The sequence below is a fragment of the Oncorhynchus gorbuscha genome, linkage group LG09, assembly GCF_021184085.1.
Source record: "Oncorhynchus gorbuscha isolate QuinsamMale2020 ecotype Even-year linkage group LG09, OgorEven_v1.0, whole genome shotgun sequence".
In the NCBI taxonomy this organism is placed as follows: Eukaryota; Metazoa; Chordata; class Actinopteri; order Salmoniformes; family Salmonidae; genus Oncorhynchus; species Oncorhynchus gorbuscha.
Genome location: NC_060181.1, coordinates 47,427,727 through 47,454,650, shown reverse-complemented (window position 1 = coordinate 47,454,650; position 26,924 = coordinate 47,427,727). Strand labels below are relative to the sequence as shown.

Here is a 26,924-nt window from a genome sequence, read left to right as displayed (position 1 = left end):
ATCGTGTGAAATATGAAAAGGAATTGGCATTTAAACAAGATATGGAGCGTGCTAAAATCAAGTTGCAACAAGAACGTATAGAGTTGGTTAGGGAAGGAAAGATCTCAGGGGAGAGTTTGTTTTGGGAAGGTGACCCAGATTTACCTAGGGGTAGTTCCGCTTTTGGTCATGCCCCAGAGACATTTGATATTGTTGGGAACTTGCGGTTATTGCCTCGGTTTAATGAAAGGGACCCCGAGACATTCTTTTCGTTGTTTGAGCGGGTTGCTGACGCTAGGAGTTGGCCTGATTCTGACCGCACTTTAATGTTGCAGTGTGTGCTGACTGGTAAAGCGCAGGAAGCATATTCAGCTCTTAGTGTACACGACAGTGCCAGTTATGATAAAGTTAAAACAGCTGTGTTACAGATTTATGAATTGGTCCCTGAGGCTTACCGTCAACGATTTAGAACTTTAAAAAGGGACGATAACCAGACTCATGTTGAGTTTGCGCGACAGTTATCTTTACAGTTTAATCGCTGGTGTTCCGCCTCTGCAGTTGTGACTTTCCAAGGGCTGTGTGATCTGATTATGTTAGAGCAATTTAAGGACACAATTCCTGATCGTATTGCCACTTATATTAATGAACAGAAAGTAAAGAATGTTGCTGAAGCTGCGGTTTTGGCGGACGAGTATGTGTTGACTCACAAAAGTGTCTTTGCAAAACCCCGTATTCGGAAAGAGTGGGGGCATTCGGATAGATTTGGGCTTCGCTCACCGAGATACTTTGGTTCTCGGGCAGAGTTCTATTCAACTAGGGTTGAACCTGACTCCCATGGTAAGGCTGACTTTGGGCAGGAGTGTCACTACTGTCAAGGTTCAGGTCATTGGAAAAACGAATGTCCACTTCTCAGGTCAAAGGGTGCTTACGCTAAATCTAAGCCCGCTGCGTTAGCTGCACCTGTTCCACATCAGTTCATTCTTGACTCATTTCCTCAGGCCCAGGAGAATGTGAAAGTCCATATTGATCCAGACTATTTACCTTTCATTACAGAAGGTTTTGTGTCTATGTTAGGAAGTAAAGACCTAGTGCCAGTGAAGATCCTGAGAGACACAGGTGCCTCTGAATCATTTGTGTTGGAGTCTGTGTTACCCTTTTCTGCTGAGACTGATTCGGGGAATAGTGTTCTAATTAGGGGAATAGGTTTGAACACTCTGTCAGTTCCATTGCATAAACTGATGTTGGATTGTGGGCTGGTGAAGGGTGAAGTTGTTGTGGGGGTGCGTCCTTCGTTGCCTATTGAGGGTATCGACGTTATCCTTGGGAATAACTTGGCAGGTGAGCGTGTATGGCCAGTCGTGTTTCCATCTCTAGTGGTTTCCACTAAGCCGTCATTTGTTGGGATTCCTGATGAGAGTGTACAGAGTTTCCCAGAGGTGTTCTCTGCGTGTGCAGTGACACGTTCTATGAGCCGTGGCGAACTAGTCACTGCGCCGACTAATGATAATAATACAAAGTATGTCACTGTCTTCCCTGTTATCCCGTTATCTGTAACCCGCTCAGATCTAATCAATGCTCAACGGGATGACCCCACGTTGGAAGAGTTGCGTGATCAAATTGTGCCTATAGAACAGTTGGGAGATGTCGCCCATGGCTATTTTCTCCAAGAGGATGTCCTGATGAGAAAGTGGGTGTCTCATGATAGTGTTTTTCTGGGGGAGGCAATTAGTCAAGTTGTTGTACCAGTTAAGCTTCGTGAGTTGGTGTTGGAAACTTCTCACAGCGACGTTGCTGGACATATGGGGGTGAGGAAAACCTACAATCGCATATTAAGACATTTCTTTTGGCCTAGATTAAAGAGGGATGTTTCTGATTTTATCAAAACTTGTCACACATGTCAATTAACTGGTAAGCCTAATCAAGTTATTAAACCAGTACCATTGTTTCCTATTCCTGTACTCAGCCAACCTTTTGAGTATCTGATTATTGACTGTGTGGGTCCTCTGCCTCGTTCTAAAAAGGGTAGCAGTTACCTGTTCACTGTGATGTGTCAGACCACTAGGTTTCCTGCTGCCTATCCTCTCCGATCTATCACGACTAAATCGGTGTTAAAAGCTTTGACTCAGTTTCTCTCATTGTTTGGAATCCCTAAGGTCATTCAGAGTGATCAAGGATCTAATTTTACCTCTAATCTGTTTGGTCAGGTTCTTCAACAGCTCCATATTAAACACAATGTGTCTAGCGCCTATCACGCGCAAAGTCAAGGAGCACTGGAACGTTTCCATCAAACACTTAAGTCTTTGTTGAGAGCTTATTGTACTGAGATGGATAAGGATTGGGAGGAGGGGTTGCCTTGGTTACTGTTAGCCGCTAGGGAAGTTTCACAGGAGAGCACAGGTTTCAGTCCAAATGACCTTGTGTTTGGACATAGGGTGCGTGGACTTTTATCTGTTCTCCAGGATGACTGGAAGTCTCCCGAGCCTCCTCAGTCCCTGTGTTCGTATGTGTGTGATTTCCAACGGCTGAATGCCGCTGGTGAAATGGCTAAAGAGAAGTTATCATCTTCACAGGAGAGGATGAAGGGCATATTTGATCGCCGAACTGAGCCTCGTCACTTTAGTCCAGGTGACCAGGTTCTTGCTCTGCTGCCAATTGTTGGTTCTCCTTTTCAAGCCAAATTTCAAGGTCCATATACAGTGGTGCGCCAGTACACTGAGCAAAATTATCTAGTTGCCACTCCAGAACGGAGGAAAGCACACCAGCTGTGCCATGTAAATCTGTTAAAACCCTATTATGCACGTTCCTCTGAGACTGAACAGTGGGATTCTACAGAGGACGGTAAACCTGTTCTTTTGGCTGATACCGTTGTTTCCTTGGGTTCTTGTCGTGCTAGACCTGTGCATGAGGAGGAAGATGTTCCTGGTCCTGACGATTGTATATTGCAGGGTAGATTGAATAACTTCTCTACTGTGGTCGCTCCCTTGACAGATATGCTGAAAGCTAAGGCTGTTTACGTTTGGTCTACTCGTTGTCAACACGCTTTTGAAGATTCAAAGAGGTTGCTTACCTCAACTCCAGTGCTGGCTGCTCCTCGCATGGATTTGTCATTTACCTTGCAGGTGGATGCTAGTCATGTGGGGGCAGGTGCAGTTTTGCTGCAAGCAGATGTGTCTGGGATTGAGAGGCCTGTTAGTTTCTTTTCTAAAAAGTTTAACGATTATCAGTTGAACTATTCGGTTATTGAAAAGGAAGCGCTAGCACTCATTTGGGCGCTACAACACTTCGAAGTGTATGTCGGGTCGGGGTAGTACCTATTGTGGTCTACACCGACCATAACCCCCTCATTTTTTTGAGGTCCATGATGTGTCCAAACCAGAGGATAATGCGATGGTGTTTATTTTTACAATCATTCCATCTCGATGTGAGGCACATCCGGGGACTGAAAACGTGATTGCTGATGCGCTCTCTCGTGCGCCCTGTTCCTAATGTTTACGTGACTGACCATTGTTTCGTATTGTCATGTTCTCTGTCCTGTCTGCTCCCTCCTGGTCTTGTTTTCTTTCCTCTTAAATGTTGCTTCCTGTGCGAAGGTTGCTGAGGTCTGGGGAGGAGGTTGGCTGGGGCAAATTGTAAGTGTGAACACGTAAACCCTCATCAATTTGGGGCACAAGGCCTGTGTCAATTTGGGACGCGGAGGCCTGTGTCAATTTGGGACGCGGAGGCCTGTGTCAATTTGGGACGCGGAGGCCTGTGTCAATTTGGGACGCGGAGGCCTGTGTCAATTTGGGACGGAGGCCTGTGTCAATTTGGGACGCGGAGGCCTGTGTCAATTTGGGACGCGGAGGCCTGTGTCAATTTGGGACGCGGAGGCCTGTGTCAATTTGGGACGCGGAGGCCGATGTCAATTTGGAACGCGGGAGGCTGGTATGTTGTTCCGGGGTCCTTGTTGGTCCCCGGTTTTATGGGGGGAAATGACGACCCTCCCACTCTGTCTGCCGTATTCTGTCTTTGTTCTTGTTCCTTATTAGGATGCCGGTGGGCGGAGTTGAGAGGGTCGTCAGCTACATGGGAAACACCTGGGCCAGGTGTCTCCCAGGATAAATAGACCTCTTCCACATTCATGGGGAGACTCTCTCCATGCAGACACCTGTTGTAGATTCTGTTGTGGTTCTTGGTGGCCTTTTGTTTGTTTGCTTTGGCACCTTTCATCACCCTGCATTATCACATTCATGCATGCAAAACACTCACTTACACTACTGATTACTGATTACACACACCATTGTATATTATACTTAGTTACTTATTTAATAAATATAGATTTTGCTACTCCTTATCTCCACGTTGTCTCCCTTTGTTACGGGCTTTGAGCCGGTTCGTGACAAAGTGCCCTAAATCGCATGTGGACATGCATTGATACGGAGTGGTGCTTTATAGAAGGACCTCATAGAAGGAAATTTCAATTAACTATATTAAGCACTTCTCTACCAAAAACAAACATGTGCCTTTCAAACTAACTGCAACAAATTGATAAAAGACAACTTTACAGTAAATGTATTTTAACACATAAACCCAGTGGTGGAAATGTAGAAAAATAACCCACAGTTATGTTACCTCAGCTTTTGAGAAAGTGGTTTGATTGATTAGGTCAAACAAATGACTTTTTTTACGCAGGTTGTGGTATTTTCTGAAACCATACAAGCTATACGATTCTGAAGCTCTAAAACGCAACACTCTAAGTAAATGACCTTTCTGTACAACTTGTATAACTGCTGCTAACCTTTTTTTAAGTGCTAATTCTAGACACCACCACATGAGTACTGTCGTCAATGCATTGACCAAAAATGTATACCTCCATCAGAATTAACACAACAAGACCCCATTCTGTTATACATTTGTTTGTTTTTTTGTTTGTTTTTTGCTCATGGATTGCCTTTGCCTGTGAATTTAAAAATACTTTGTCCCATGCTTAATAAAAATAGACAAAAACAGACTGAAAACTTGTCATGGAATTAATCGGAGGTGGTTCACGAATGGCAAAGCATGATATCACCCTAGCACCTCTATTTGCCTTGGAATAACACAGTGTCTCTCAACATCAGAGGACTTCACACTGACTTGGGGGAGCAGTATGAGCGCAGTGGTATGAAAAGGGATTTGAACATGAGTAAGATCTATATATAACTCAAGCTATTGACCATACACTCACTCTCATAACATATATAGAACAGACAGGGATGAGACGACTAAACAAGGAACATTTGGCCCATGCTTTCGCTGAGAGTTTCCGTTTAGGGGGGTGGACACTTCGCTAGTTTTGTTAGTATCTTTTCTCATAAAATACAGTATATTATCTCCCTCCTGAACCTAATCAAGCATCTTACGCAATTATGCAATATTTTAGTTTGGGGTTTCTGAGATGAACCCCATACTTACCCCTAGACACTGCACCAAACCTGGGTTCGAAATACTATTTGAACTCATTTAAAATACTTTAGCTGTGGTCAATTGACCTTGCCTGAACGCAATGGATTCAATAAAGAATTCTCAAAAGTGCAAACCCCACTCACATGGCACTCCAGGCACTGGCAGTCAGGCAGTAAACTCTCAAAGTATTTGAGACATTTCTAATAGTATTTCAACTCAAGTCTGCACAGCAGAGGTAGATGATGATCATAGAGCATTCGTTTTTTAGTAACGAAGACAGACATGAAAACCTACACTGAAATTCCCCATCGTCGTGTGAGGGGATGAAAGCTGTTACCTGCCACTCTTGGCAACGTGAAAACACATACACAGTTTACACACACACACTCTGACATCACTCCCCTCCATATGTATTTGGACAGTGAAGATACATTTTTTTACTTGGCTCTATACTCCAGCATTTTGGATTTGAGATCATGTCTATCATGTTAGGTGACAGTACAGAATGTCACCTTTTAATTGAGGGTATTTTCATACCAATTACAAATGAAAGCACTTCATGTAACTAGCCCCCCCATGTGATGAAGTATTTGGATTAAGTATAAGTTCACTTAGTGTATTCATTTAAAGTACTTAAAGTATTCCTTGCACGCAATACTTATTAGGCATTACTTAATCCAAAACAAAACCAAAACAAGAGTCACAAGCTTGATGTAGTCATTGTGTGCAAGGAATATGGGACCAAACACTACACTTTTGACTGCTTTAGTATACTATAAGTGCATATACTTGTGCTTTCTTCAAATGAGGGGACTACATTTAAAAAATGTAGCTTCACTGTCCAAATACACATGGAGGTGAGTGTACATATGAAGCAGACACACTTTCCATCTCACAAATTCACACACACACTCTTTCTATTTCTCTGTGTGACACACTCACAAGACAGGCCATTCAAACATGGGTCTGAAGCATCTGGATGTATTTCCCTCACACATGGAAAACTCCTGTAGAGTTTCCAGTGACATCCCCCCTAAGCTGTGGTCTCGAAGAGATTTATTTATTTTTTTATTTATTTATTTCACCTTTATTTAACCAGGTAGGCAAGTTGAGAACAAGTTCTCATTTACAATTGCGACCTGGCAAAGATAAAGCAAAGCAGTTCGACAGATACAACGACACATTTACATTTACATTTAAGTCATTTAGCAGACGCTCTTATCCAGAGCGACTTACAATTTGGTGCATTCACCTTATGACATCCAGTGGAACAGTCACTTTACAATAGTGCATCTAAATCTTAAAGGGGGGGGGTGAGAGGGATTACTTATCCTATCCTAGGTATTCCTTAAAGAGGTGGGGTTTCAGGTGTCTCCGGAAGGTGGTGATTGACTCCGCTGTCCTGGCGTCGTGAGGGAGTTTGTTCCACAATTGGGGGGCCAGAGCAGCGAACAGTTTTGACTGGGCTGAGCGGGAGCTGTACTTCCTCAGTGGTAGGGAGGCGAGCAGGCCAGAGGTGGATGAACGCAGTGCCCTTGTTTGGGTGTAGGGCCTGATCAGAGCCTGGAGGTACTGAGGTGCCGTTCCCCTCACAGCTCCGTAGGCAAGCACCATGGTCTTGTAGCGGATGCGAGCTTCAACTGGAAGCCAGTGGAGAGAACGGAGGAGCGGGGTGACGTGAGAGAACTTGGGAAGGTTGAACACCAGACGGGCTGCGGCGTTCTGGATGAGTTGAAGGGGTTTAATGGCACAGGCAGGGAGCCCAGCCAACAGCGAGTTGCAGTAATCCAGACGGGAGATGACAAGTGCCTGGATTAGGACCTGCGCCGCTTCCTGTGTGAGGCAGGGTCGTACTCTGCGGATGTTGTAGAGCATGAACCTACAGGAACGGGCCACCGCCTTGATGTTGGTTGAGAACGACAGGGTGTTGTCCAGGATCACGCCAAGGTTCTTAGCGCTCTGGGAGGAGGACACAATGGAGTTGTCAACCGTGATGGCGAGATCATGGAACGGGCAGTCCTTCCACAGAGTTACACATGGAGTAAAACAAACATACAGTCAATAATACAGTATAAACAAGTCTATATACAATGTGAGCAAATTAGGTGAGAAGGGAGGTAAAGGCAAAAAAGGCCATGGTGGCAAAGTAAATACAATATAGCAAGTAAAACACTGGAATGGTAGTTTTGCAATGAAAGAATGTGCAAAGTAGAAATAAAAATAATGGGGTGCAAAGGAGCAAAATAAATTAATTAATTAAATACAGTTGGGAAAGAGGTAGTTGTTTGGGCTCAATTATAGGTGGGCTATGTACAGGTGCAGTAATATGTAAGATGCTCTGACAGTTGGTGCTTAAAGCTAGTGAGGGAGATAAGTGTTTCAGGTTTCAGAGATTTTTGTAGTTTGTTCCAGTCATTGGCAGCAGAGAACTGGAAGGAGAGGCGGCCAAAGAAAGAATTGGTTTTGGGGGTGACTAGAGAGATATACCTGCTGGAGCGTGTGCTACAGGTGGGAGATGCTATGGTGACCAGCGAGCTGAGATAAGGGGGGACTTTACCTAGCAGGGTCTTGTAGATGACATGGAGCCAGTGGGTTTGGCGATGAGTATGAAGCGAGGGCCAGCCAACGAGAGCGTACAGGTCGCAATGGTGGGTAGTATATGGGGCTTTGGTGACAAAACGGATTGCACTGTGATAGACTGCATCCAATTTGTTGAGTAGGGTACTGGAGGCTATTTTGTAAATGACATCGCCAAAGTCAAGGATTGGTAGGATGGTCAGTTTTACAAGGGTATGTTTGGCAGCATGAGTGAAGGATGCTTTGTTGCGAAATAGGAAGCCAATTCTAGATTTAACTTTGGATTGGAGATGTTTGATATGGGTCTGGAAGGAGAGTTTACAGTCTAACCAGACACCTAAGTATTTGTAGTTGTCCACGTATTCTAAGTCAGAGCCGTCCAGAGTAGTGATGTTGGACAGGCGGGTAGGTGCAGGTAGCGATCGGTTGAAGAGCATGCATTTAGTATTACTTGTATTTAAGAGCAATTGGTGGCCACGGAAGGAGAGTTGTATGGCATTGAAGCTTGTCTGGAGGGTAGTTAACACAGTGTCCAAAGAAGGGCCGGAAGTATACAGAATGGTGTCGTCTGCGTAGAGGTGGATCAGGGACTCACCAGCAGCAAGAGCGACCTCATTGATGTATACAGAGAAGAGAGTCGGTCCAAGAATTGAACCCTGTGGCACCCCCATAGAGACTGCCAGAGGTCCGGACAGCAGACCCTCCGATTTGACACACTGAACTCTATCAGAGAAGTAGTTGGTGAACCAGGCGAGGCAATCATTTGAGAAACCAAGGCTGTCGAGTCTGCCGATGAGGATGTGGTGGTTGACAGAGTCGAAAGCCTTGGCCAGATCAATGAATACGGCTGCACAGTAATGTTTCTTATCGATGGCGGTTAGGATATCATTTAGGACCTTGAGCGTGGCTGAGGTGCACCCATGACCAGCTCTGAAACCAGATTGCATAGCAGAGAAGGTATGGTGAGATTCGAAATGGTTGGTAATCTGTTTGTTGACTTGGCTTTCGAAGACCTTAGAAAGGCATGGTAGGATAGATATAGGTCTGTAGCAGTTTGGGTCAAGAGTGTCCCCCCCTTTGAAGAGGGGGATGACCGCAGCTGCTTTCCAATCTTTGGGAATCTCAGACGACACGAAAGAGAGGTTGAACAGGCTAGTAATAGGGGTGGCAACAATTTCGGCAGATAATTTTAGAAAGAAAGGGTCCAGATTGTCTAGCCCGGCTGATTTGTAGGGGTCCAGATTTTTCAGCTCTTTCAGAACATCAGCTGAATGGATTTGGGAGAAGGAGAAATGGGGAAGGCTTGGGCGAGTTGATGTTGGGGGTGCAGTGCTGTTAACCGGGGTAGGAGTAGCCAGGTGGAAAGCATGGCCAGCCGTAGAAAAATGCTTTTTGAAATTCTCCATTATGGTGGATTTATCAGTGGTGACAGTGTTTCCTATCTTCAGTGCAGTGGGCAGCTGGGAGGAGGTGTTCTTATTCTCCATGGACTTTACAGTGTCCCAGAACTTTTTTGAGTTAGTGTTGCAGGAAGCAAATTTCTGCTTGAAAAAGCTAGCCTTGGCTTTTCTAACTGCCTGTGTATAACGGTTTCTAGCTTCCCTGAACAGCTGCATATCACGGGGGGCTGTTCGATGCTAATGCAGAACGCCATAGGATGTTTTTGTGTTGGTTAAGGGCAGTCAGGTCTGGGGAGAACCAAGGGCTATATCTGTTCCTGGTTCTAAATTTCTTGAATGGGGCATGTTTATTTAAGATCGTTACGAAGGCATTTAAAAAAAATATCCAGGCATCCTCTACTGACGGGATGAGATCAATATCCTTCCAGGATACCCCGGCCAGGGCGATTAGAAAGGCCTGCTCGCTGAAGTGTTTCAGGGAGCGTTTTACAGTGATGAGTGGAGGTCGTTTGACCGCTGACCCAGTACGGATGCAGGCAATGAGGCAGTGATCGCTGAGATCTTGGTTGAAGACAGCAGAGGTGTATTTAGAGGGGAAGTTGGTTAGGATGATGTCTATGGGGGTGCCCGTGTTTAAGGCTTTGGGTTCATTGATCATTTGAGTGAGATTGAGGGCATCAAGTTTAGATTGTAGGATGGCTGGGGTGTTAAGCATGTTCCAGTTTAGGTCGCCTAGCAGCACGAGCTCTGAAGATAGATGGGGGGCAATCAGTTCACATATGGTGTCCAGAGCACAGCTGGGGGCAGAGGGTGGTCTATAGCAGGCGGCAACGGTGAGAGACTTGTTTTTAGAGAGGTGGATTTTAGAAGTGGAAGTTCAAATTGTTTGGGTACAGACCTGGATAGTAGGACAGAACTCTGCAGGCTATCTTTGCAGTAGATTGCAACACCGCCCCCTTTGGCAGTTCTATCTTGTCTGAAAATGTTGTAATTTGGAATTAAAATGTCCGAATTTTTGGTGGTCTTCCTAAGCCAGGATTCAGACACAGCTAGAACATCCGGGTTGGCAGAGTGTGCTAAAGCAGTGAATAGAACAAACTTAGGGAGGAGGCTTCTAATGTTAACATGCATGAAACCAAGGCTATTACGGTTACAGAAGTCATCAAAAGAGAGCGCCTGGGGAATAGGAGTGGAGCTAGGCACTGCAGGGCCTGGAATCACCTCTACATCGCCAGAGGAACAGGAGGAGTAGGATAAGGGTACGGCTAAAAGCAATAAGAATTGGTCGTCTAGAACGTCTGGAACAGAGAGTAAAAGGAGGTTTCTGGGGGCGATAAAATAGCATCAAGGTATAATGTACAGACAAAGGTATGGTAGGATGTGATTACAGTGGAGGTAAACCTAGGTATTGAGTGATGAAGAGAGAGATATTGTCTCTAGAAACATCATTGAAACCAGGTGATGTCATTGCATGTGTGGGTGGTGGAACTAATAAATTGGATAAGGTATAGTGAGCAGGACTAGAGGCTCTACAGTGAAATAAGCCAATAAACACTAACCAGAACAGCAATGGACAAGACATATTGACATTAAGGAGAGGCATCCTTAGTCGAGTGATCAAAAGAGTCCAGTGAGTGGAGTGGTTGGTTTGGGGGTCACGGCGATTTAGACAGCTAGCCAGGACATCGGTAGCAAGCTAGCATAGGATGGAGGTCTGTTGTTAGCCACCTCTTGCGTTCCGTCAGTAGATTAGTGGGGTTCCGTGTGGTAGAGGGGATTAGTCCAAATCACACGAAAAAACACAAAAAAACCAATAGATATTGTCATGTTTTGTCTTATATTGTCTTGTGATTTTGCTTTTCCTTCTGTTCGTTTTCCCCCTGCTGGTCTTTTTAGGTTCGTTCCCCTTTTTCTCTCTCCCTCTCTCTCTCTCTTCTCTCTATCGTTCCGTTCCTGCTCCCAGCTGTTCCTATTCCCCTAATCAATCATTTAGTCTTCCCACACCTGTTCCCTATCTTTTCCCCTGATTAGAGTCCCTATTTCTCCCCTTGTTTTCCGTTTCTGCCCTGTCGGATCCTTGTATATTGTTCACCGTGCTGTGTCTTTGTATCGCCCTGTCGTGTCGTGTTTCCCTCAGATGCTGCGTGGTGAGCAGGTGTCTGAGTCTGCTACGGTCAAGTGCCTTCCCGAGGCAACCTGCAGTTTATTATCGAGTCTCCAGTCAGTTCTCGTGATTACGAGTGAAATTGTTTTTATGCTTTATTTACCGCTCCGATTTGTCTAGGAGTATTGCTATTTCCTTAAACTGGATTAAAGACTCTGTTTTCGCCAAGTCGCTTGTGGGTCCTCATTCACCTGCATAACAGAAGGATCCGACCAAGGAATGGACCCAGCGACTACAGACGCTCGTAACACTGCCGTCGAGATCCAAGGAGCCATGCTCGGCAGACACGAGCAGGAATTGTCTGCTGCTCGTCATGCCATGGAGAACCTGGCCGCTCAGGTTTCCGACCTCTCTGGACAGTTCCAGAGTCTTCGTCTCGTGCCACCTGTTACTTCCTGGTCTGCCGAGCCTCCGGAACCTAGGGTTAATAACCCACCTTGCTACTCCGGGCAGCCCAAGGAGTGCCGCTCCTTTCTCACCCAGTGTGATATTGTGTTCTCTCTCCAACCCAACACATACTCTAGAGAGAGAGCTCGGGTTGCTTACGTCATTTCACTCCTTACTGGCCGGGCTCGAGAGTGGGGCACAGCTATCTGGGAGGCAAGGGCTGATTGTTCAAACAATTACCAGAACTTTAAAGAGGAGATGATTCGGGTTTTTGACCGTTCAGTTTTTGGTAGGGAGGCTTCTAGGGCCCTGGCTTCCCTATGCCAAGGTGATCGATCCATAACGGGTTACTCTATAGAGTTTCGCACTCTTGCTGCCTCTAGTGACTGGAACGAACCGGCGCTGCTCGCTCGTTTTCTGGAGGGACTCCACGCAGTGGTCAAAGATGAGATTCTCTCCCGGGAGGTTCCTTCCAGTGTGGACTCTTTGATTGCTCTCGCCATCCGCATAGAACGACGGGTAGATCTTCGTCACCAAGCTCGTGGAAGAGAGCTCGCGTCAACGGTGTTTCCCTGCTCCGCATCGCAACCATCTCCCTCCTCTGGCTCAGAGACTGAGCCCATGCAGCTGGGAGGTATTCGCATCTCGACTAAGGAGAGGGAACGGAGGATCACCAACCGCCTGTGCCTCTATTGCGGATTTGATGGACATTTTGTCAATTCATGTCCAGTAAAAGCCAGAGCTCATCAGTAAGCGGAGGGCTACTGGTGAGCGCTACTACTCAGGTCTCTCCATCTAGATCCTGTACTACTATGTCGGTCCATCTACGCTGGACCGGTTCGGGTGCTACATGCAGTGCCTTGATAGACTCTGGGGCTGAGGGTTGTTTCATGGACGAAGCATGGGCTCGGAAACATGACATTCCTTTCAGACAGTTAGACAAGCCTACGCCCATGTTCGCCTTAGATGGTAGTCATCTTCCCAGTATCAGATTTGAGACACTACCTTTAACCCTCACAGTATCTGGTAACCACAGTGAGACTAATTCTTTTTTGATTTTTCGTTCACCTTTTACACCTGTTGTTTTGGGTCATCCCTGGCTAGTATGTCATAATCATTCTATTAATTGGTCTAGTAATTCTATCCTATCCTGGAACGTTTCTTGTCATGTGAAGTGTTTAATGTCTGCCATCCCTCCCATTTCTTCTGTCCCCACTTCTCAGGAGGAACCTGGCGATTTGACAGGAGTGCCGGAGGAATATCATGATCTGCGCACGGTCTTCAGTCGGTCCCGAGCCAACTCCCTTCCTCCTCACCGGTCGTATGATTGTAGTATTGATCTCCTTCCGGGGACCACTCCTCCTCGGGGTAGACTATACTCTCTGTCGGCTCCCGAACGTAAGGCTCTCGAGGATTATTTGTCTGTGTCTCTTGACGCCGGTACCATAGTGCCTTCTTCCTCTCCGGCCGGGGCGGGGTTTTTTTTTGTTAAGAAGAAGGACGGTACTCTGCGCCCCTGCGTGGATTATCGAGGGCTGAATGACATAACGGTTAAGAATCGTTATCCGCTTCCCCTTATGTCATCAGCCTTCGAGATTCTGCAGGGAGCCAGGTGCTTTACTAAGTTGGACCTTCGTAACGCTTACCATCTCGTGCGCATCAGAGAGGGGGACGAGTGGAAAACGGCGTTTAACACTCCGTTAGGGCATTTTGAGTACCGGGTTCTGCCGTTTGGTCTCGCCAATGCGCCAGCTGTTTTTCAGGCATTAGTTAATGATGTTCTGAGAGACATGCTGAACATCTTTGTTTTTGTCTACCTTGACAATATCCTGATTTTTTCACCGTCACTCGAGATTCATGTTCAGCACGTTCGACGTGTTCTCCAGCGCCTTTTAGAGAATTGTCTCTACGTGAAGGCTGAGAAGTGCTCTTTTCATGTCTCCTCCGTTACTTTTCTCGGTTCCGTTATTTCCACTGAAGGCATTCAGATGGATTCCGCTAAGGTCCAAGCTGTCAGTGATTGGCCCGTTCCAAGGTCACGTGTCGAGTTGCAGCGCTTTCTAGGTTTCGCTAATTTCTATCGGCGTTTCATTCGTAATTTCGGTCAAGTTGCTGCCCCTCTCACAGCTCTTACTTCTGTCAAGACGTGTTTTAAGTGGTCCGGTTCCGCCCAGGGAGCTTTTGATCTTCTTAAAGAACGTTTTACGTCCGCTCCTATCCTCGTTACTCCTGACGTCACTAGACAATTCATTGTCGAGGTTGACGCTTCAGAGGTAGGTGTGGGAGCCATTCTATCCCAGCGCTTCCAGTCTGACGATAAGGTTCATCCTTGCGCTTATTTTTCTCATCGCCTGTCGCCATCTGAACGCAACTATGATGTGGGTAACCGCGAACTGCTCGCCATCCGCTTAGCCCTAGGCGAATGGCGACAGTGGTTGGAGGGGGCGACCGTTCCTTTTGTCGTTTGGACAGACCATAAGAACCTTGAGTACATCCGTTCTGGCAAACGACTTAATGCTCGTCAAGCTCGTTGGGCGTTGTTTTTCGCTCGTTTCGAGTTTGTGATTTCTTACCGTCCGGGTAGCAAGAACACCAAGCCGGATGCCTTATCCCGTCTTTTAGTTCTTCTGTGGCTTCTACTGATCCCGAGGGGATTCTTCCTTATGGGCGTGTTGTCGGGTTGACAGTCTGGGGAATTGAAAGACAGGTTAAGCAAGCACTCACGCACACTGCGTCGCGCGCGCGCTTGTCCTAGTAACCTTCTTTTCGTTCCTGTTTCCACTCGTCTGGCTGTTCTTCAGTGGGCTCACTCTGCCAAGTTAGCTGGTCATCCCGGTGTTCGAGGCACTCTTGCTTCTATTCGCCAGCGCTTTTGGTGGCCGACTCAGGAGCGTGACACGCGCCGTTTCGTGGCTGCTTGTTCGGACTGCGCGCAGACTAAGTCAGGTAACTCTCCTCCTGCCGGTCGTCTCAGACCGCTCCCCATTCCTTCTCGACCATGGTCTCACATCGCCCTAGACTTCATTACCGGTCTGCCTTTGTCTGCGGGGAAGACTGTGATTCTTACGGTTGTCGATAGGTTCTCTAAGGCGGCACATTTCATTCCCCTCGCTAAACTTCCTTCCGCTAAGGAGACGGCACAAATCATCATCGAGAATGTGTTCAGAATTCATGGCCTCCCGTTAGACGCCGTTTCAGACAGAGGCCCGCAATTCACGTCACAGTTTTGGAGGGAGTTCTGTCGTTTGATTGGTGCGTCCGTCAGTCTCTCTTCCGGGTTTCATCCCCAGTCTAACGGTCAAGCAGAGAGGGCCAATCAGACGATTGGTCGCATACTACGCAGCCTTTCTTTCAGAAACCCTGCGTCTTGGGCAGAACAGCTCCCTGGGCAGAATACGCTCACAACTCGCTTCCTTCGTCTGCTACCGGGTTATCTCCGTTTCAGAGTAGTCTGGGTTACCAGCCTCCTCTGTTCTCATCCCAGCTTGCCGAGTCCAGTGTTCCCTCCGCTCAAGCGTTTGTCCAACGTTGTGAGCGCACCTGGAGGAGGGTGAGGTCTGCACTTTGCCGTTACAGGGCACAGACTGTGAGAGCCGCCAATAAACGTAGGATTAAGAGTCCTAGGTATTGTTGCGGCCAGAGAGTGTGGCTTTCCACTCGCAACCTTCCTCTTACGACAGCTTCTCGTAAGTTGACTCCGCGGTTCATTGGTCCGTTCCGTGTCTCCCAGGTCGTCAATCCTGTCGCTGTGCGACTGCTTCTTCCGCGACATCTTCGTCGCGTCCATCCTGTCTTCCATGTCTCCTGTGTCAAGCCCTTTCTTCGCACCCCCGTTCGTCTTCCCTCCCCCCCTCCCGTCCTTGTCGAGAGCGCACCTATTTACAAGGTACGTAGGATCATGGACATGGGTCCCCGGGACGGGGTCACCAATACTTAGTGGATTGGGAGGGTTACGGTCCTGAGGAGAGGAGTTGGGTTCCGTCTCGGGACGTGCTGGACCGTTCACTGATTGATGATTTCCTCCGTTGCCGCCAGGATTCCTCCTCGAGTGCGCCAGGAGGCGCTCGGTGAGTGGGGGGGTACTGTCATGTTTTGTCTTATATTGTCTTGTGATTTTGCTTTTCCTTCTGTTCGTTTTCCTCCTGCTGGTCTTTTTAGGTTCGTTCCCCTTTTTCTCTCTCCCTCTCTCTCTCTCTTCTCTCTATCGTTCCGTTCCTGCTCCCAGCTGTTCCTATTCCCCTAATCAATCATTTAGTCTTCCCACACCTGTTCCCTATCTTTTCCCCTGATTAGAGTCCCTATTTCTCCCCTTGTTTTCCGTTTATGCCCTGTCGGATCCTTGTATATTGTTCACCGTGCTGTGTCTTTGTATCGCCCTGTCGTGTCGTGTTTCCCTCAGATGCTGCGTGGTGAGCAGGTGTCTGAGTCTGCTACGGTCAAGTGCCTTCCCGAGGCAACCTGCAGTTTATTATCGAGTCTCCAGTCAGTTCTCGTGATTACGAGTGAAATTGTTTTTATGCTTTATTTACCGCTCCGATTTGTCTAGGAGTATTGCTATTTCCTTAAACTGGATTAAAGACTCTGTTTTCGCCAAGTCGCTTGTGGGTCCTCATTCACCTGCATAACAGATATAGTTATAGAGGCCCAAGAAGAAACATAATAATAATAAAAATAAATAAATTGTCCGATTGTCTATTCTCAGAGCAGCCGGTAAGACAGCTAACGGTTAGCAGGCCGCAGATGAGCGTTCAGGTAATGTCGCTACGGAGGAGCCAGCCGGATCTCCTTCGGGTAGATAACGAGATGAAAGGAAGGTGTTACTCTAGCTGTGATACACACCCACCTTCAATAAAAAGGACAGTGAACCCCCAGGAGAAGGAAGCTGAAGTGGAGTGGCACTTGACTATGCATTGCAATGAACCATTATATGTCCATCCATGCACTTTACCTTTTCCCCTTCCTTTTTCCCCTACTATATGAATCTTGAAGACAGAGGCTGGAGGTAGCAATCCCTTACCACAGGTCTAGGATTAGATTCCCAATGCTGAATTTAACCATTAGAGGGAGAGAAAAAATCCAGACACTGGTTAGGGATCACTTCACCTAGACTTATTCCCAGAGTAGGAAAATAAATTCTGGCCCAAATGTGACTTTTTTTGTCTGTGTGGTTCTCTTTTCTGGTTCTCCTAGACTGCTCCAAAAGTATGACGTTGCTAGCGATGGGTGAGTTGATTATGTTGGTTCCCAGGAATGTGGCATGGTCGTGTTCTCTCCACGGCCTCCCCCCACAATGCAATCACGGAGCACTTCCTGCCTCCTTCCTCCTTTTGCTTTTGTGTTGCTGCTCATTTACTAGTTCCCTCACTCACTGACTGACTGCTATACGATGACACTGACAAAGTGGAGTGAGGGGATTGTACACACGATACCAATATGCTGGGTCATCCAACCAAACATACTGTATGTTATGTACAGCTGAGAGTTAGAAAATGTTTGAAGCACAGGTTGTAGGCTACCATGATGGTTGGTTTTGTGTAACTGACAGACAAGATAGAGAGACATTGATAGCAGTATGATTCAGAAGTTTACAGGTAAGTCAAATGCAGTGGATGTTTTTGGCCATAGACAACTTTGAAAGCTTTGAGTAAACAAGCGTATTTTTCAGAATGGGGTGGCTGAGATATACTGCATGATTTGTCTAACCCATTAGGCTAAAACCTCATCAAGCTTGTGTTTAGCGTGACTCAACTGTTGCTTATTTTGTTTGCTTACTAATACCTAACTAAGAAACCCATGGCCTAACGATCCCCGGGACCACCCAAGAGAATGTATGCACAAAAAGTCGCTTTGATAAAAGGGCTAAATGGCATATATTATTATTATTATTATTATTAAATTTGAAAAATGGGGAACATGTTTTGTTTGTACTACCTTTTAGTCTTAATGGTGTAATGTAGATAAAACATTATTGTTTCATCTTCAATGAATGTTGAATCTTGTTTTTGTTTTCTGTGTTCTTACAATAAACGTATGTGTAAAAGTATGTTTCAGTTTATTTAATTGAGATTTACTTTAACAAGCACTTTTGCTCCACATTTTGAGTGCATTTATGATTGGCATGTGTGTCGCATCTGTGATTATAGTGGATTTGGAGTGTCTTTTGATACATACATCTGTAGCCTACTTTACGACCGTCTTGTAAATACCGTGTTGTGTACTGTAGGTTTATGCTCCTAACTGATGGTCCAATACCTGTAACTGAGTTGACAATGATCTCAACCCCGTCTTTAAGCCGTCTTCCTCTTCTCTGGTGGTGTGTAGGAGCAAATCAATGACAGACCTTGTGGTGGACCAGGATGCCCTGAAGCAGGTGCGTTACGAGGAGCTACAGAAGATCAGAGAGCAGGTCAAGGAGAACGAAGACCAGTGGCAGGATGTGAGTATATGAACTGGCGACGACCACACACGTGGGCTGTGTTCAGTGTGACAAAATATTTAGAAACGCTAAATGAAAATGAGTGCTTGTTATTGGATCAGGTGGATTAGGGTGTATTCACTAAGAACCAAAAGGAAGCAAACAGGACAAAACTGGTAAGGACCTACCTGAATTTGTCCAATAGAAACTGTAGTTTGCATTGCAAAACATTTTTCCACGGTCTGCATTAATGAATATACCCCTGGTATTCTCACCCTGTGTCAGTCCTTTGGTTAGGTTTGGTTTGGTGGCAATAAACCCTGCATGCCCCTGTTATGCAGGTGAATGAGGACCCAAAAGCGACTTGGCGAAAACAGAGTTTTTAATCCAGTAAAGTTACTTTACAAACAAAAGGCATAATACTACTCGTAATGACGAGATCAGACGGGAGACTTGATCAAGAACTGCAGGTTGCCTCGGGAAGGCACTTGAACGTAGCAGACTCAGACACCTGCTCACCACGCAGCATCTGAGGGAAACACGACACGACAGGGCAATACATAGACACAGCACGGTGAATAATAGACAAGGATCCGACAGGACAGGAACGGAAAACAAGGGAAGAAATAGGGACTCTAATCAGGGGAAAAGATAAGGAACAGGTGTGGGAAGACTAAATGATTGATTAGGGGAATAGGAACAGCTGGGAGCAGGAACGGAACGATAGAGAGAAGAGAGAGCGAGAGAGTGAGAGAGGGAGGGGGAGAGAGAGGGATAGAAAGAGGGAAAGAACCTAATAAGACCAGCAGAGGGAAACGAATAGAAGGGGAAGCACAGGGACAAGACATGATAATCAATGACAAAACATGACAGTACCCCCCCACTCACCGAGCGCCTCCTGGCGCACTCGAGGAGGAATCCTGGCGGCAACGGAGGAAATCATCAATAAGTGAACGGTCCAGCACGTCCCGAGACGGAACCCAACTCCTCTCCTCAGGACCGTAACCCTCCCAATCCACTAAGTATTGGTGACCCCGTCCCCGAGAACGCATGTCCATGATCTTACGTACCTTGTAAATAGGTGCGCTCGACAAGGACGGGAGGGGGGAGGGAAGACGAACGGGGGTGCGAAGAAAGGGCTTGACACAGGAGACATGGAAGACAGGATGGACGCGACGAAGATGTCGCGGAAGAAGCAGTCGCACAGCGACAGGATTGACGACCTGGGAGACACGGAACGGACCAATGAACCGCGGAGTCAACTTACGAGAAGCTGTCGTAAGAGGAAGGTTGCGAGTGGAAAGCCACACTCTCTGGCCGCAACAATACCTTGGACTCTTAATCCTGCGTTTATTGGCGGCTCTCACAGTCTGTGCCCTGTAACGGCAAAGTGCAGACCTCACCCTCCTCCAGGTGCGCTCACAACGTTGGACAAACGCTTGAGCGGAGGGAACGCTGGACTCGGCAAGCTGGGATGAGAACAGAGGAGGCTGGTAACCCAGACTACTCTGAAACGGAGATAACCCGGTAGCAGACGAAGGAAGCGAGTTGTGAGCGTATTCTGCCCAGGGGAGCTGTTCTGCCCAAGACGCAGGGTTTCTGAAAGAAAGGCTGCGTAGTATGCGACCAATCGTCTGATTGGCCCTCTCTGCTTGACCGTTAGACTGGGGATGAAACCCGGAAGAGAGACTGACGGACGCACCAATCAAACGACAGAACTCCCTCCAAAACTGTGACGTGAATTGCGGGCCTCTGTCTGAAACGGCGTCTAACGGGAGGCCATGAATTCTGAACACATTCTCGATGATGATTTGTGCCGTCTCCTTAGCGGAAGGAAGTTTAGCGAGGGGAATGAAATGTGCCGCCTTAGAGAACCTATCGACAACCGTAAGAATCACAGTCTTCCCCGCAGACAAAGGCAGACCGGTAATGAAGTCTAGGGCGATGTGAGACCATGGTCGAGAAGGAATGGGGAGCGGTCTGAGACGACCGGCAGGAGGAGAGTTACCCGACTTAGTCTGCGCGCAGTCCGAACAAGCAGCCACGAAACGGCGCGTGTCACGCTCCTGAGTCGGCCACCAAAAGCGCTGGCGAATAGACGCAAGAGTGCCTCGAACACCGGGATGACCAGCTAACTTGGCAGAGTGAGCCCACTGAAGAACAGCCAGACGAGTGGAAACAGGAACGAAAAGGAGGTTACTAGGACAAGCGCGCGGCGACGCAGTGTGCGTGAGTGCTTGCTTAACCTGTCTTTCAATTCCCCAGACTGTCAACCCGACAACACGCCCATAAGGAAGAATCCCCTCGGGATCAGTAGAAGCCACAGAAGAACTAAACAGACGGGATAAGGCATCAGGCTTGGTGTTCTTGCTACCCGGACGGTAAGAAATCACAAACTCGAAACGAGCGAAAAACAACGCCCAACGAGCTTGACGGGCATTAAGTCGTTTGGCAGAACGGATGTACTCAAGGTTCTTATGGTCTGTCCAAACGACAAAAGGAACGGTCGCCCCCTCCAACCACTGTCGCCATTCGCCTAGGGCTAAGCGGATGGCGAGCAGTTCACGGTTACCCACATCATAGTTGCGCTCAGATGGTGACAGGCGATGAGAAAAATAAGCGCAAGGATGAACCTTATCGTCAGACTGGAAGCGCTGGGATAGAATGGCTCCCACGCCTACCTCTGAAGCGTCAACCTCGACAATGAATTGTCTAGTGACGTCAGGAGTAACGAGGATAGGAGCGGACGTAAAACGTTCTTTTAGAAGATCAAAAGCTCCCTGGGCGGAACCGGACCACTTAAAACACGTCTTGACAGAAGTAAGAGCTGTGAGAGGGGCAGCAACTTGACCGAAATTACGAATGAAACGCCGATAGAAATTAGCGAAACCTAGAAAGCGCTGCAACTCGACACGTGACCTTGGAACGGGCCAATCACTGACAGCTTGGACCTTAGCGGAATCCATCTGAATGCCTTCAGCGGAAATAACGGAACCGAGAAAAGTAACGGAGGAGACATGAAAAGAGCACTTCTCAGCCTTTACGTAGAGACAATTCTCTAAAAGGCGCTGTAGAACACGTCGAACGTGCTGAACATGAATCTCGAGTGACGGTGAAAAAATCAGGATATCGTCAAGATAGACAAAAACAAAGATGTTCAGCATGTCTCTCAGAACATCATTAACTAATGCCTGAAAAACAGCTGGCGCATTGGCGAGACCAAACGGCAGAACCCGGTACTCAAAATGCCCTAACGGAGTGTTAAACGCCGTTTTCCACTCGTCCCCCTCTCTGATGCGCACGAGATGGTAAGCGTTACGAAGGTCCAACTTAGTAAAGCACCTGGCTCCCTGCAGAATCTCGAAGGCTGATGACATAACGTGGGAAGCGGATAACGATTCTTAACCGTTATGTCATTCAGCCCTCGATAATCCACGCAGGGGCGCAGAGTACCGTCCTTCTTCTTAAAAAAGAACCCCGCCCCGGCCGGAGAGGAAGAAGGCACTATGGTACCGGCGTCAAGAGACACAGATAAATAATCCTCGAGAGCCTTACGTTCGGGAGCCGACAGAGAGTATAGTCTACCCCGAGGAGGAGTGGTCCCCGGAAGGAGATCAATACTACAATCATACGACCGGTGAGGAGGAAGGGAGTTGGCTCGGGACCGACTGAAGACCGTGCGCAGATCATGATATTCCTCCGGCACTCCTGTCAAATCGCCAGGTTCCTCCTGAGAAGTGGGGACAGAAGAAATGGGAGGGATGGCAGACATTAAACACTTCACATGACAAGAAACGTTCCAGGATAGGATAGAATTACTAGACCAATTAATAGAAGGATTATGACATACTAGCCAGGGATGACCCAAAACAACAGGTGTAAAAGGTGAACGAAAAATCAAAAAAGAAATAGTCTCACTGTGGTTACCAGATACTGTGAGAGTTAAAGGTAGTGTCTCAAATCTGATACTGGGAAGATGACTACCATCTAAGGCAAACATGGGCGTAGGCTTGTCTAACTGTCTGAAAGGAATGTCATGTTTCCGAGCCCATGCTTCGTCCATGAAACAACCCTCAGCCCCAGAGTCAATCAAGGCACTGCATGTAGCACCCGAACCGGTCCAGCGTAGATGGACCGACATAGTAGTACAGGATCTAGATGAAGAGACCTGAGTAGTAGCGCTCACCAGTAGCCCTCCGCTTACTGATGAGCTCTGGCCTTTTACTGGACATGAATTGACAAAATGTCCATCAAATCCGCAATAGAGGCACAGGCGGTTGGTGATCCTCCGTTCCCTCTCCTTGGTCGAGATGCGAATACCTCCCAGCTGCATGGGCTCAGTCTCTGAGCCAGAGGAGGGAGATGGTTGCGATGCGGAGCAGGGAAACACCGTTGACGCGAGCTCTCTTCCACGAGCTTGGTGACGAAGATCTACCCGTCGTTCTATGCGGATGGCGAGAGCAATCAAAGAGTCCACACTGGAAGGAACCTCCCGGGAGAGAATCTCATCTTTGACCACTGCGTGGAGTCCCTCCAGAAAACGAGCGAGCAGCGCCGGCTCGTTCCAGTCACTAGAGGCAGCAAGAGTGCGAAACTCTATAGAGTAATCCGTTATGGATCGATCACCTTGGCATAGGGAAGCCAGGGCCCTAGAAGCCTCCCTACCAAAAACTGAACGGTCAAAAACCCGAATCATCTCCTCTTTAAAGTTCTGGTAATTGTTAGAACAATCAGCCCTTGCCTCCCAGATAGCTGTGCCCCACTCTCGAGCCCGGCCAGTAAGGAGTGAAATGACGTAAGCAACCCGAGCTCTCTCGCTAGAGTATGTGTTGGGTTGGAGAGAGAACACAATATCACACTGGGTGAGAAAGGAGCGGCACTCCGTGGGCTGCCCGGAGTAGCAAGGTGGGTTATTAACCCTAGGTTCCGGAGGCTCGGCAGGCCAGGAAGTAACAGGTGGCACGAGACGAAGACTCTGGAACTGTCCAGAGAGGTCGGAAACCTGAGCGGCCAGGTTCTCCACGGCATGGCGAGCAGCAGACAATTCCTGCTCGTGTCTGCCGAGCATGGCTCCTTGGATCTCGACGGCAGTGTTACGAGCATCTGTAGTCGCTGGGTCCATTCCTTGGTCGGATCCTTCTGTTATGCAGGTGAATGAGGACCCAAAAGCGACTTGGCGAAAACAGAGTTTTTAATCCAGTAAAGTTACTTTACAAACAAAAGGCATAATACTACTCGTAATGACGAGATCAGACGGGAGACTTGATCAAGAACTGCAGGTTGCCTCGGGAAGGCACTTGAACGTAGCAGACTCAGACACCTGCTCACCACGCAGCATCTGAGGGAAACACGACACGACAGGGCAATACATAGACACAGCACGGTGAATAATAGACAAGGATCCGACAGGACAGGAACGGAAAACAAGGGAAGAAATAGGGACTCTAATCAGGGGAAAAGATAAGGAACAGGTGTGGGAAGACTAAATGATTGATTAGGGGAATAGGAACAGCTGGGAGCAGGAACGGAACGATAGAGAGAAGAGAGAGCGAGAGAGTGAAAGAGGGAGGGGGAGAGAGAGGGATAGAAAGAGGGAAAGAACCTAATAAGACCAGCAGAGGGAAACGAATAGAAGGGGAAGCACAGGGACAAGACATGATAATCAATGACAAAACATGACAGCCCCACATAGCCGTTCAACACTAGCGGTCCCCAACTTACCAGGGGTCGCACACATTCAACCCAAAAGACTGTTATTACACTTGACTTGAACCCTCCCTCATGAGGGATACATTAACGTAATAATCTTGACATGAGAGATTGATTTCAAAAAAAGTATATATGTATATTTTTATTGCACATACAATCACCACCTTCCGGAGACACCTGAAACGCCACCTCTTTAAGGAATACCTAGGATAGGATAAGTATTCCCTCCCCCCCCTTTAAGATTTAGATGCACTATTGTAAAGTGACTGTTCCACTGGATCTCATAAGGTGAATGCACCAATTTGTAAGTCGCTCTGGATAAGAGCGTCTGCTAAATGACTTAAATGTAAAATGTAAATGTAAAGAATTACAAATTGAACACATACATCCTTTTAGCTCCCTATACCAGTGGTTCCCAAACTTTTTATAGTCCACCTTCAAACATTCAACCTCCAGCTGCGTAACCCTCTAGCACCAGGGTCAGCGCACTCTCAAATGTTGTTTTTTGCCATCTTTGTAAGTCTGCCACATACACACTATATGATAGATTTTTTTTTAAATTCCAAACACAGTCTGTGCATGTATTTAGTTTTCATGCTAGTGAGGGCTGAGTATTCAGTCTCACATAGGTATGTGGTTGCAAAGGGCATCAGTGTCTTAACAGCTGGATTTGCCAAGGCAGGATACTCTTCTGATTAAATTAAACGTTCACGGTTTCGATGAGGCTCTCTTGTTCAGATATCCGTAAGTGGACTGGAGGCAGGGCAAGAAAGGGATAACGAATCCAGTTGTTTGTGTAATCCGTTTCGGGAAAGTACCTGCGTAATTGCGCACCCAACTCACTCAGGTGCTTCGCTATATGACATTTGACATTTACATTTACATTTAAGTCATTTAGCAGACGCTCTTATCCAGAGCGACTTTTGACATTGTCCAGTAAGCTTGAGTTCATTTGCACACAAAAAATATATAATAATGGAAAGACCTGTGTGTTGTCCTTGTTAACCTCTTTAAGCTAGGGGGCACAATTTTTATGTTTGGAAAAATAATGTTCCCGAAGTAAACGGCCTATTTCTCAGGCCCATATGCTAAAATATGCATATACTATAATTGACAGATTAGGATAGAAAACACTATAAAGTTTCTAAAACTGTCAAAATGTTGTCTGTGAGTATAACAGAACTGATATTGCAGGCGAAAACCTGAGGAAAATCAAACCAGGAAGTGGCTTCTATTTTGAAAGCTCCATGTTCCATAGCATGCCTTCACTCCATTTAAAGGGATATCAACCAGACTCCTTTTCCTATCGCTTCCTCAAGGTGTCAACAGTCTTTAGACATAGTTTCAGGCTTTTATTTTGAAAAATGAGCAAGAAAGATAACATCGCGTCAGGTGTTCGCATGAGTTTTGCTTGCGCAACAGAGCTTGGGCAGCCATCGTCTCTCCCTCTCCTACTGAAAAAGAGACAGTGCCAGTTGATATATTATCAATTATATATTTTAAAAACAACCCGAGGATTGATTATAAATAAAAAACATTTTGACATGTTTCTGAGGACATTACGGATACTATTTGGAATTTTCGTCTGCATTGTCGTGACAGCTCGAGCCTGTGGCTCTCTGAACATAACGCGCCAAACAAATGGAGGTATTTTGGATATAAAAATAATCTTTATGGAACAAAAGGAACATTTATTGTGTAACTGGGAGTCTCGTGAGTGAAAACATCTGAAGATCATCAAAGGTAAGCGATTAATTTGATTGCTTTTCTGATTTTCGTGACCAAGCTACTTTGATGCTAGGTGTTCATAATGTTTTTCCAAGTGATCGATAAACTTACACAAACGCTTGGATTGCTTTTGCTGTAAAGCATATTTTCAAAATCTGACACGACAGGTGGATTAACCTTTTGCGTGTAGGGGGGAGTATTTTCATTTTTGGCTAAAAAGCGTACCCATTTGAAACTGCCTATTTTTCAGCCCCAGAATATGCATATAATTGTCAGATTAGGATAGAAAACACTCTAAAGTTTCCAAAACTGTAAAAATAATGTCTGTGAGTATAACAGAACTGATATTACAGGCGAACGCCTGAGGAAAATCCAATCAGGAAGTGCCTCTTATTTTGAAACCTCTGTGTTCCTATGCATGCCTATCCTCCATTTAAAGAGATATACCTTTTTCCATGACTTCCCTAAGGTGTCAACAGTCTTTAGACATAGTTTCAGGCTTTTATTTTGAAAAAATGAGCGTGAAGGATCACATTGCGTAAGTGGATAGGTGGGGGCTCTCAGAGTGAGTTTTGCGCAACTGAGTAAAGCGGCCATTGTTTCTCCCACTGTTATTGAAAAAGCTACACACGGTTGATATATTATCAAATATATATTTTAAAAACAACTTGAGGATTGATTATAAAAACGTTTGACATGTTTCTGTGGACATTATGGATATTATTTGGAATATACATCTGCGTTGTCGTGACCGCTCTTTACTGTGGATTTCTGAACGACAAACAAACGTCGGTATTTTGGGTATAAAAATTATCTTTATGGAACAAAGGGAACATTTGTTGTGTAACTGGGAGTCTCGTGAGTGAAAACATCCGAAAATCATCAAAGGTAAACATTTTTTTTGATTGCTTTTCTGATTTTTGTGACCTAGCTACTTAATGCTTAGTGTACATAATGTTATGTTGTGCTATCGATAAACTTACACAAACGCTTGGATTGCTTTCGCTGTAAAGCATATTTTCCAAATCTGAGACGACAGGTGGATTAATAAAAGGCTGTGTTTTGATTGATTTCATGAATATGAATCTTTTTTTGTAATATTATTTGACTGTGGCGCTCTGCAATTCAGCGGTTGTTGATG

General features: G+C 46.4%; 1 protein-coding gene across 11 annotated transcripts in view; it reads left to right on the top strand.

Annotated features, from left to right (window-relative positions):
* LOC124043720 (LIM domain only protein 7-like) overlaps positions 1 to 26,924 on the top strand; it is a 135,180-nt gene that overhangs the window by 67,361 nt on the left and 40,895 nt on the right. For 10 of the 11 annotated variants that reach the window (XM_046362617.1, XM_046362618.1, XM_046362615.1 and 7 more), the window contains exons 4-5: positions 17,122 to 17,154; positions 18,253 to 18,367. In XM_046362617.1, the coding sequence (XP_046218573.1) occupies positions 17,122 to 17,154; positions 18,253 to 18,367 (148 nt within the window). The remainder of the gene's footprint in view (positions 1 to 17,121; positions 17,155 to 18,252; positions 18,368 to 26,924) is intronic. The other variant, XM_046362614.1, reaches the window with a different exon arrangement.